Genomic DNA, 12272 nt, shown 5'->3' with positions numbered 1-12272 from the left:
TACCAAACTTAACCTGACAATTTCTAAAGTGTGAGAGGATCTGAAGGATCTGAAGTGAACACCAGGAGAACATGCAAACTCCTGATAAAAGGAACCCCAGATGTAAACAGAACAGGGTTTTGGTTATTGCCACATTAATTGTTATTCTCTCGTGTGACCACAATGTAATACGGGCTGGCATTGCAGAGAGCAGCAATTCTGTGTGAGGGTTTCATTTGTCAATCTCTTTTCTTCTGAACAGGTGCTTCTACCCGGACAGTATGAGGTCTTCATCACCCTATTATGCACAGGTAAGAAATGATTTTGTGTTGCTGCCTGTTACAAACGCTTACTGTAATATTGACCCTTAGCTGGAAATGTTGTCAGTGCCTTCTTTTCTTTTTAGACTTAGCAAGTCTAAAACAAATGCAGAGTTAAAATGGTGTATTTACACAGTTTGATCTCTTTAAACAAATATTTCAATACCTGCAGAATACCTTTTCTTAACCAAGAGACCACGTTATGCCTCTGTGCCCTATTTAACAATTAGTTTTATATGAACTGTTTGCTTCTTTAAGGCATACTTTTAGTAAACGTTTGCTTAGACCAGAAAGAATCATCTTCTTTTCAAGAGGTTGTTCCTTAGTTGTTTTTCAGACTTTTTCATACTTTGTCCTTCTTTTGATGTAAAATTTAAAATTATACAAACACGGCATTCTATACTTTATAGATGTTTACTGTAGAGACACGGTAGGCACCTTATCTGACATTTGCCTGGTTTTAGGCAACAGTGGGTCTACTCACCAGGCATCCTAAATCTTTATTCATAAGGTTCACCTTCAGGCTCCAAACTCATAATATGTATATTTTTTTCTCTTTATTTTAAACCTGGCATTTTCCAATGTTTTTTTTTTTATTAAAAACACATTCTGTTGCCTACACTGAAATTATTCTTTATTAGGATATTTGTCAGTCTACACATTTGTTTTTTATAAACTGTAATCAATAAATAAATACTATGGAAGTTGGGACTAAAGTTTGTTTGGGCCAATGCATTTTTTTTCACATTTGGCTTATTATTGTTTAAATAACACATTTTGTCAGGTAGACTGATGTAGTTGGTACCGAGCTTTGCACATACTTGTTTAGTCCTCTTCTTAATTGCTATATTTTGTCAACATTCTTATAAATTTAGTTTCATAAAACTATTTTGGAGATAAGGACTGCACATTTCATAAATTCAACCTTAACAGCAAGCTACAATGGTAATAGAATAAATCCGTGAATCTCTTCGAAAGCTAAGCCCATATCTGTTTGCCATTTAAATTCGTATTGGTGTTCGCCGCATAGATGTTATTGAGACCGTGGCTCATTGTGGTCTTTTCAAATGCAATTTTGTTTCCTAGTGTCATTCAGTTGTAGCGAACAGTGCATGTGAGCACATGTAATAAGTTCCACTTGATTTAGCGTTCATTTTATCAGTCAAAAATGCTGCTTACGTTGCCAATTGCTTACTACATGAGATTTTATTGTCTGATTTTATATTAAATAGGATTCAACTGAAAATCATTACTCATTGTTTTTCTCTGCCTATTAGTGTTATTTACTTTCATTTAGTGAGGAACAATTTTTTTGTGTGGTCCAGATTAGGCACACGTTGAGGTCCTGAGCCCATTGTAAGTAGCAGAATATACATACAGAGTCACTTTATAAGGAACTGCTACTTGGCTTTAATTGAATAATATGACAAATTTGTACTGTTCTTAGTCAGAGGATCAAAATATCTCTGCAAAATGAAATAAGGCCAAAATGTGTAGTGCTATTGTGACACTTGTTTCAGTCTTGCTTTTACCCATATGCCGTAAGTGCTTTTAAAAAACAAGCAGTTTTCATCATGCAGGTGCTGTTGTAAATGAAAATAAATGACCTGGTCCTCTGCCAAAACACACTTCATTTTCTACATTTTCCCGAATTAACCTTTTTAGATTTGGTTAATTACAGTTTTTATACTATAAAGTACATTTTACTACATTGAGAAACTGTAATTAATGTCAGAAATTCTCTTCTGATTTGAGAATTAGTTGCAATGAAAAGTTGAAGGTAACTAACTCACTGTCTGTGACCTGGAATTAAGTTTTGTGGGAAATGTCAGCCATTGGAGAATGCAATGCCTGGAATCTACTAAAAGACACCTAACGTAAAGGAATAAACCACCTGAAAATTTTTATGTTACATACCCTTCATGCTTTGTAGTGGATGTTGAGAAAAATGTTTAATTTCATGTTTTCATGTAGAATCAAGAGAATTCATTTTATGACATAACTCAGCGGTGTCTAGTGCTGTACAATTGCAAACTGTGTATAAAATGTTCATGGGAAAAAAACAAAAAAAAAACTCACTCTTCTCATGTTGCATGACCCACATGTCAATTTGCCATTGTACCGCACTGGACACCATTAAGTTCTGCTATGTCATAAATTTCTCTCTCAATTCTGCATGAAATCATGATATTAAAACATTTTTAGCAGCCTTCACAACAAAATATATGGGGTAAGCAACAACAAAATAAAAAGAAATCGAATTTTTGGATTGAGTATTCCTTTGACCACCTTAGCATTATGTTTACACCTGGAAAAACGAGTCAAAACTGTAAAATTAAAAAAAAAATGTTATTACATATAATGGAAACATATAAATACCAAATGTTGAAAGGTATGTTTAGTCTCCGATGCTGCCCACTGCTGTACTGATCCAGATTTAGTACACGTCACCATCACACAGCCCAATATCACAACTGGGACTGTAGAAGCAACTTTCTTTGTACAGTTTTCTTATATTTATGCTTTGCACACTCCCCCAATATAACTTGTCATCTCTGGGAGAAGATTGAAAGCTTTAGATTTGTCAAAAACTTCAAACTCCAGTTTTTCGATGGATTTTGATGTTTTAGGGTCCCTTGATACAGAAAACGTTGATATCTCGATGATAGATAAATGTCTGTCTCTGTGTGTGTGTATGTGTCACCTGAGGACAGTCTAGAGCTAAAACGGCTGAACAGAAAAATACCAAACTAGAAACTTAAGTCTATTTTGAGATGACGATGTGCTGACTAGTTTTTGAGACAAATTGTGCACTCTAGAGGAACCCTCAAATATCATAATTCTGCAATTAATTATGAATTCGTCTTGTCAATTGCTATTGTAATGACCTATTTTATGATCAGAAAGATCAGCATCAGTGCAGTAAATAATTACTGAAATGTTATAGAATAGCTTCGGTAACTTGGTTCCTACGGACTTTTACATCCAAATCTTTTATGTTTCTTGTGTACGAGTCTGTAAAATGTCAGTGCCTGGTCCTCCTGATTGAAACAAACCCTTGTGGTATTGTAGGCTACCACAGTGTAAGCTTTAGGGACTTCCACATTTCCACTGACACAAACATTGACAGTTGCTACATCGTAAACAGTGCTTTTTGGTTGAAAGCTTCCCTCAACTCATGAATATTGATGAGCTGCCAAAGAATGGCAAAACACATATAAATATTCATGATTTTTTTTTTGCAGAATTATGTTATTTCATCCTCTAGATGGCAGCAGAATACTGCCCTGAAGATTATTCAGACTTAATGGTGTACTCCAGTTCATAAAGGCTTAACCTGAGAGACACTCGGGCTTAACTGTTTTTACGTAGAATTTTGACACTCAGTGTTAACTCTAAGGAGGCTAAATAAAGAAGGTTTCTTTTTTTGGACAGAGAAAAGGTTAAGTTTTATGTGGAACGCACAATACCTGGCTCTTTGCTGAGCTCATTTAAATGGCCTGATACCCAGATAACTATCTTCACAACCAATTTTAACAACTGCAAGTGAATGTTGTGATATTTAGCTCTTTGCTGTGCACTTTGTATACCGTTTAACTATTATTAAACCACCTGACTTATAATGCTAGACTGTTTTTTGTTTGCAAATTTCAGAAAAAAGTTGAAGTTGTCATGCTTTAGTGGTATTATTTTGTCATTCATTTCACAACTTGCTTTGGCCCTTGATACTTTCAAAAACAGCATGACAGCTCATCACCTGTCCTGATTGGCTAAAATGTCAGATGTTTTTCCCCTTTGATCTGTTGTTTCTAGCATAAATAATATCTTGAGTTGTCATCTAAAAGATAAGAAGCAGGAATGCCTGGACCTTGTAATTTAGTGTGGTCCTAAAATTATATGTTTTCTGCTCAGAAAGTAATGAGCAGAATTATTCTGCCTGCATGCATTCATGTTGTAAAATATACCCTATGAGGAGCTTGTTGTAAGTAAAAGTCAACTGCAGTGCATCTATCTTTGCGCCCGTTAATAATGGATGTGTATACAAATAACAGATGTGTATACAAATGTTCAAATTCCCTTTATATACAATATTTTCAGTATATGGTAGATGAAATACTAAGTATTTCCAGAGAAAAATAAAAAAATGACAGGATAAAATCAAACAAACTTTGCAACCATATCCATTCATTCATTTTTTAAATTATTTAATGCAATGCAAGAGTCAATCCTGGGTGCAAGGCAGAAGCCAAGCCTGGTCTATTACAGGGCTAACCAACACCCATGCATGACCAGTTTATTTATTTATTTTCCAAGGCCAAATTATAGTCTAAAACTGAATTAGCTTGCATGTTTTTAAGATATGGGATAAAACCAGAGTACCTGCAAAAAAAAAAAAAAAAAACTCACAGATAAAAGAAGAAAGTGCAGAATCCACACATACAGTGAATTTTAAACCATTCCTTTGGAGCACAGAGACCTCCCTTGTAAATATTACAGCAAATATTTCTGTAAAGCTTTGGGATGTATAATATTTTTATTTTAGAGCTAAGGGCAAACGTACATTTTTTTAATTTGTTATCAGCTTGTGAGACCAGTAAAATTACAGATTGAGAAAAGAAAGGATGATAATATGTTTCACTTTATATGACTGTGCCTTAGGCATTTTTTTAAAGAACATGGCAAATGAAAGCCATAAAGGAAACTATAAAAATAAATGTGGCATGTCAGTAATCACAAATAACAATAATCATCCAAACAATATGTTCAGAATATTCAAAAATATTAAAGTAAACAAAACCAAGGTTTTGTTATGAAAGTCATGATGAAACAGTCTGTTTGAGATTTTAAAACTTTTATGTTATCCCCATTGTTGTTTGTGTTATGACTAGGAGGCCCAGAGTATGTAAGTCCCAAATGCATTTCCAAAAATGTCCACTTCACGGGGAAATCCCATCAAAAACCCTGGGTAGATACAAAAAGTTCCATGATGAATCTTATAAAATAATTGATTTGTAATCGCAAAAATGCTTCATAATTACGTGAAGCATTGTAGGACACAAAACAGGCCCAAAACAATCTAAAGGTGGAGTCAGAAACAAAAGTACAGTAGAACACTGAAGAAAACTGACAAATCCCTAACACACTGTCTGTGAGGAAAGCCTGTACCTTATTACTGGTTACCTTTATTGACTCACTTTGAAGTTTATCGATCTCACCACAAAGATAAGTCCAAATTCTCACCCTACTATCTACATACCTCAGCAGAAACCAAGATTCAACAGAACAGGTTACATTTTTCTAGTCTTCAACTGTCCAGGTTTTTGAGCCTGTGCCCACTATAACCTTAGCTTTCTGTTCTTAGCTGGAAGGCGTGGGACCTAATGTGATCTCCTGCTGTTGGAGCCCATCCATCTTAGGTTCAATGAGGTTCTGAATTCTGAGATGCTTTTCTGTTTATCACAGATTTACAGAGTAATAATCTGAGTTACCATAGCTTTTCTGTCAGCTTGAACCAGTCTGGCTGTTCTCCACCTTCCTCTCTCATCAACAAAGTATTTCCACCCACAAAACTGCTGCTCATGGATGGATTTTTTTTTGCATCATTCTGAGTAAACAGTGCAGACTGGTGTGTGAAAATTCCAGGAGATCAGCAGTTTCAGAAGTAATTAAGCTAGCTATATTGGCATCAACTGTCTTGGCAGATTCAAATTCACTGAGATCATATTTTTTTCTCCATACTGGAATTTTAAATGAACATTAACTGAAGCTCCTGGCCTGTATCTTCATGATTTTATGAATTGTGCTATTTATATATATATGTGTGTGTGTGTGTGTGTGTGTATATATTGTACAATGTAATTGTATACTATACTGTATATATGGTATGTACAGTGGTTATAAAGTGTATACAATAAGTATATAAATACACTATTTCTACAGTATATGCATATATGATGACCCTAGCTCTTTACTCAGGTCTGAAGGAAACCTTTGTCATTTGTTTTGTAAAAACATTGTGGGACTTGTGAAAATCGATGTCCGTGGTGGTTTCTTCATTTTGGAATGTCTGCAGTGAACCAAATCAAAAGCTCACTCAGATACCACTGCTCCTTTCATCATTCTGATGTTTTCAACTGCCAACAATCATAAAGTATGCACCAGTCTGCAATATGGCTAAACAACAATAAATTAAAAAATGCACCCCAAGCCACATTCAGACTCTAAACACAATATTAAAATAAAGCAGATGTAGTGCATTGGTACATAACAAATTAAACAAAACCATGTGTATTTCATGAACATTAAAGTTGCACTTGCCTAGTTGTATTGTTGTCCCAATATGAATAAAGATAAAAAAACACAATATTTTTTGTATTAGGGCGTGCATTACCCATGTGTATTTTACTCACAAGTGAACACCATCCAGGTTCTGGAATGTAGAGCAGCTGCAGCAAAAACCAGCGGTGTGGAGCCTCACATAAAACTGCACTTGTAATAGCCTGGGACAAGCCCTGATACTGAACACATCAGGGTCATGCTTGATATACAATGACAGTTGAGGTGGAGCTGACTGCCTGATTGTGTACCAGATAAGAAAACAAGAAAAAGAAAAGATATTCTTATTTTAGATTGATCTTACTGATGTATGCAGTGTGACAGAGTAAACAGTTAGTTATTTTATGCATGCAAAGGGGCAAATTGGTGGCCCAGGGCTTACGTTTGTTATATAGGCTAGTCCCTGTGTGTTGGGTTGATTGGTGACTGTATACTGCTGTAATGTGAGTGAATGTTAATATGAGTATGATTGTGCCTGGTGATAGACAGGCACCTTTTTCAAGGCTGGCTACACCTTTTAGTCAAATGCTGCTGTGATAGGCCTCAGCTCTTTACACATCAGTAACAGAAAGCAGGCAGCTCGTAGTTGCTGCTAGAGCATTCATGCTTTACTAAATCCTCTCAGTCAAGTTGAAGGTTTCTGAGTGCAACATCTGGTGTGTGGTGGTGACCAGTCTTGAGTAGGGCAGCAGTCCATCATGAAGAACACTAACATACACAATGGCGCTCAGTCACACTGGGTCAATTTAGAAATGCACAAGGGGAACAAGCAAACTCCACACACACCACATCAGAATTTAAACACCTTTCAGATGTTGTAACTACCCAGGGGCCCCACTTAGTCCCAAACTGCAGACACAGTGTGAGAGATGGCTAGCAGCTTATCCCGGTCCATACATCCAGGCCGCCAGATGAAGTCCTCCCTGCAGCATGGAGGTTCCCCAGATTCCCGCAGGGCATCATGGGAGATGGAGTACGACTCCACAGCCCTGCTGGGTGCCGTGGGTGCGATTGGGGGACGCTGCAGGGAGACACAGGGATTTCTATTTTCCCTATAGCCTGGAAGTACTCCCAAGTCATAGGGACGGAAGAACTGAAGTACTTCCGGGCTGAAGAAAAATAAATAGTTTTCATCTGACCCGGAAGTGCTATGGAATCACATGGACAGAAGCACTTCCGGGTCGAGGACTATTTAAAGGACTGTGGGAAACCCAGCAAGCTGAGCCGGAGTTGGGAGGAAGTGTGACAGTGCTGCTGGGTGGAGAGGAGGATTTATTGTATTATTGACTATTGTGGATTATTATTGTGTATTGTGTAGGTGAAGGTGCTTTGTGCACATTATATAAGAAATTAAAATTATTTCTGGGACTTTCACCTGGTGTCTGGACGTGTTGTCTGTAGGTTTGGAGGAGCGACAGGAATCCCTACTGTCACAACAATCATACCCCACACGATGTTGGGTTTAAATAAAAGATATTTATTAAACCAAAGCACCTTTCTAACAGTGACTTGTGAAAAGATCAATAAACTAAACAGAACTGAAATCAGTTTCTTCCTCTTACTAAGAGTGTTGCCTGCTGCTTCACTTAATTTGGAGTCAGAGTCAGGGGGCAGCGGGTAGTACTCTTCCATCTGTTAGACCTGGAAACTGCTTCCGGTTCCCTGCCCAAGTCCTCTGAAGACCTTCTGGGTCATATGAAAACTAGTGGCAGTCCCCAAAGACCCAGACAGGGCTGCGTCTCTGGACTCCAACTCCCATGCTACCCTGCAGGTGTCCTGATCAGGTTTAGCTCTGAGGAACACTGCCACCTGCCGTATGAGAGAATAAACCGCTCCCGGTGAGCCCATTTGCCCATTCCTTCCATTAAGGCCGTCTGGCCAGTTATGAATCCTTCCTTTATCTCGACCAGGATGCCTGCCCTTTCTCTCTGGCACCTATAGTGGTTTGTGGGGTTCACAATTAACCATAACACTACCAGTTAGTTCCCCACACTGGCTTACTGTGTGAATCTCAACAAGTCACTTAAGCTGACTGTCGTCTTACTGTAGGTAATACCATGTACAAGTGCACATTTGTACTTTCTCCTGTTCACGAAACATCACCTGTCAAATAGACAGTAATGATGATAATGAAAGGCAGCTTCAAGAAATGGATGTATGACGAGATCTCTGCATATTAAAAAAAAAATCAGCAAGCAGACATCTTATTTTGTGTCCTGCAGTGAGCTTTTTTTCCTTTTGTTAACATGCTGTCCTCAGGAGCTACTAGCGCCTGACAAATTGCTCAGCTTATCCATGGCTCCTGCTGTTTGTCAAGCAGCTGTTTTCCAGTCCTGTCCCTGGTGATCCTTGCACTCTGCTGCTGAGCCCTAATTCCCTAAGTTAGTTACAGTCGTCATTTGCGCCTGTTCTTCATTATTTAATTTTTGGATCGTGATCAGTATTTTTTTCACAACTTTCCTCCACTGACTCAGGTCACTGCCACGTGTGCATAAGATGTTTGCGCTGCCTGCTTAGCACCACAGAACAGAGACAGCATTCATACAAAACAAACATTTAAAGATTATCTGGAGACTGTGAGCAAGAAAAATGAGGTAGCAACTAAGAAAAAACTATTTGTATGAATTAAATGATAGTGCTCTATGTTTAAATAGAATAAATCTCCAGCTTCTGGGCCATTTGGACAAGTGCACTCTTTTAGTGATTGGACTCCCAGGTAAGGCTTGTATGGAGGTGACTGCCACTGTGCTTATATGTGTTGGCACCATGAGCTATATGGGAGCTTTCCACCAGAAATAAAAATCTGGCCTGGCAATCTAGCTGCACTTATACAAGGATGCCACTGATTTGAATTACGCTTTTAAAACATAACATTCTCAAACTGAATAACACCCATGTCACATTACGCGTCTTTTTGATTCAATTTGATACACTTTGTTCATCTCCAAGGAGAAACTGTCTTTTTGCATGACCTTAGGGGGTCAAAGGGCAAGGTCACTGTACAGTCCCCCTGTAGCAATTTTCAGGCTTTTCCAGTGATATTCAGTCATTTGCATAATTTTAGAAAGTCAGAGACACACTCCTGTGAAGCCAATCACCTAATGTGAGATACCCAGTATCTAACTCCAACTAGTCTACCATTCGCTCAGATAAACTCCAAACAGTTCTGATTTTGTATTTAGTCGTTGGGGTGAGCTCTGTACATGAGAACCGACAACCAATGGATGCTCATTTGGAAGTAAAATGCTTAGAATATAGCAACAAGGAATAAGGAACACGCATGTTTTGTACCTCACAAACAGAAGAGGGGCTCCTCTTTTCAAAGACCCATGTTTTATATATTAAAACACAATGGATAAAATAAAAAAGGCCGAGACTGAGGCAGAACTCACTGTACCTGTTAACCCTTTCTACAGTCCTGGCTCTGCAAGGCAGCATGGGAGCTTTGGACCTCACAAACAGAAGAGAGGCACATCTGTCTGATGCTTTCTGTTTTACATATCATGACAAAATAGAAAGAAGAAAAAAAAGGAAAGAGATTGTTGCTGAACTCACCACACTGCAAAAACTGAAATCTAAGAAAGTGAAAAGTTTTTAATTTCATGACACTAAATCTTATTTACCTTATTGTAAGAATTATTGGCTTACCAAAAAATTTGTAATTACGATTATTTACTTTACTTTAAGAAATCTTCTCAAGTAAATTTTGATTACCCCATTGGCAGTTTTTTTTTGTTAAATAAAAGCAAAACAGCTCCAATTTTAAGTTTTCTTCTCTAATTTTTGCACATGCACTTTTTGCAGTGCACCACTGCTAACTCTTCTTACAGCACCAGGCTACGATGTTGGCTGTCAGTAACAGCAGTAAACACAACTGTGCTGGATGTTTGGCACTCAGTCTTTAAATGTGACATGGCGGCAATTTTCAGTCATTTAAATTGACATGTGGCTGCTGTTAATTAATCCGACATACTCCACGACTAGAATTTCTGTAATGTGACATCGACTTTTATAAAGTTTACAGTCATGGGGGGCATGTCGTACAAATTAGGACCAATCCTGGGCAGAACTCTATTCCTTCACAGGGCACACTCACACTTATATCCTCACAAAGCCAGTTTGGAACTTTCAGCAAACCTAAGCTTCATGGTTTTGAGATGTGACAATAAAACTGGAGTGTCTGGAGGAAAATCTTATGCAGGCACAGGACGAATATGCTATTTCCACACAAATAGCTACCAGACCAGGGATTCAACAGCAGTGGTAACAATTGTAACATTATGCCATCCCTCTTTTAAAGGCAGAATACTTCATAATATAACAAACTATCTTTATGCAAGAAGGTAGCTTTTGGTGGCATTATGCACAGGAATAAGTTTTATTTTATAATTTGGTAAAGCTGCACCAGTTATATTCACTGGTGTCTGACCACATAAATCTGTGAGAAAAATTTCAACAGAATTACACTTCCTGTAGATACCCAATATTTTTTAAGGATCAGTCATATTGTTATTCATTGATCTTGCAATGCCTTGTCTTATAAGAAAGTGCTTTCAATGATAAATTATAACCAAACAGCTATATGATAATTTTATTCAGTTAACCATTTTCAGATTGGCTTAATCCATTTATAGGGTATAAGGGGGTCAAAACATATCCTAGTAGCACTGGATATAAGGGAGGAACCAACCCTGAATGGAATGCCAGTCCAACACAGGGCACACAAACATATATTCACAGCAAGCCAATTCAGAGTTGCCAGTTAACCAAAACTGCACATTTTGAGATGGGGGCAAAGATTGGACTGCTTCGTGAAAACCCTGTGCAGACTTTGGGAGAAAGTGACCAATCCATAGGCAGTGACCTGGCTGGGATTCAAAGCCAAAACTCTCATGCTGAGGCACAGCACCCCTAACCATTATACCTCAGTTGTATATCAAACAATTAAGACAGATCCACTGTAAAAATCACCTATTAAAGAAGAAAAATCTGTCAGCTCAGCAAAACCTTTGGTTTGCTCATCCTTTACAAAAATGTATGCTGTCAGCAGTTCCATCACCATTACTACCAGATGCATTAAAGATGTGAACATTTGGGTCTGAATCTAGTCCTATTCTTAGAGTGAATCAGGAAATGTTTACACCAAAACGGAAAACATGTTTTTTCACTTTATTGCTTTTATTATTAATATGCAGTGCCAGTTTTTTTTTTAATAAAAGAGCAAAAAAACAGATGTTGGTTGTAAATTTATAGGAAGGGTTTTGGCCAGCCAGTCATTACAAGAAAGAAAAAAGCTGTTCCAAGTTTTGATAAAGTAACTTGGCTTATATTTTGATCAGTCATACAGAATAGAGAAAGGGCCAAACATCTCTGATGGCTCATTGAGCAAACAGGAGCTACAGAGGCCCTGAATTTTCCATTCACTGCTGTTTTGGCAAGGTAGATGTGAGATGATTCTGCCTTCCAGCACTTAAGAGTATTTTTATTTTACTTCACTGTTAATGGCACACTGAGATGGGCTGGCATCTTATCAAGCATTGTTTGCTGATAGGATAGACTGCAGGACCGTGTAGCTGAATTGTTTAAAGCGGGGTGTAGAATGTATGTACTGTATGTATGTAAATGCACTAGGGAACA

General features: G+C 37.7%; 1 protein-coding gene across 2 annotated transcripts in view; it reads left to right on the top strand.

Moving 5' to 3' along the window:
- The window catches only part of ipcef1 (interaction protein for cytohesin exchange factors 1), a 307632-nt gene that overhangs the window by 165545 nt on the left and 129815 nt on the right, over window positions 1–12272 (top strand). For both annotated transcript variants that reach the window (XM_039748169.1, XM_039748168.1), the window contains exon 15: window positions 242–290. In XM_039748169.1, coding sequence (XP_039604103.1) covers window positions 242–290 — 49 coding nt within the window. The remainder of the gene's footprint in view (window positions 1–241; window positions 291–12272) is intronic.

This window comes from Polypterus senegalus, chromosome 3 (assembly GCF_016835505.1).
Source record: "Polypterus senegalus isolate Bchr_013 chromosome 3, ASM1683550v1, whole genome shotgun sequence".
In the NCBI taxonomy this organism is placed as follows: Eukaryota; Metazoa; Chordata; class Cladistia; order Polypteriformes; family Polypteridae; genus Polypterus; species Polypterus senegalus.
This window is presented reverse-complemented; position numbering and strand designations above follow the sequence as displayed.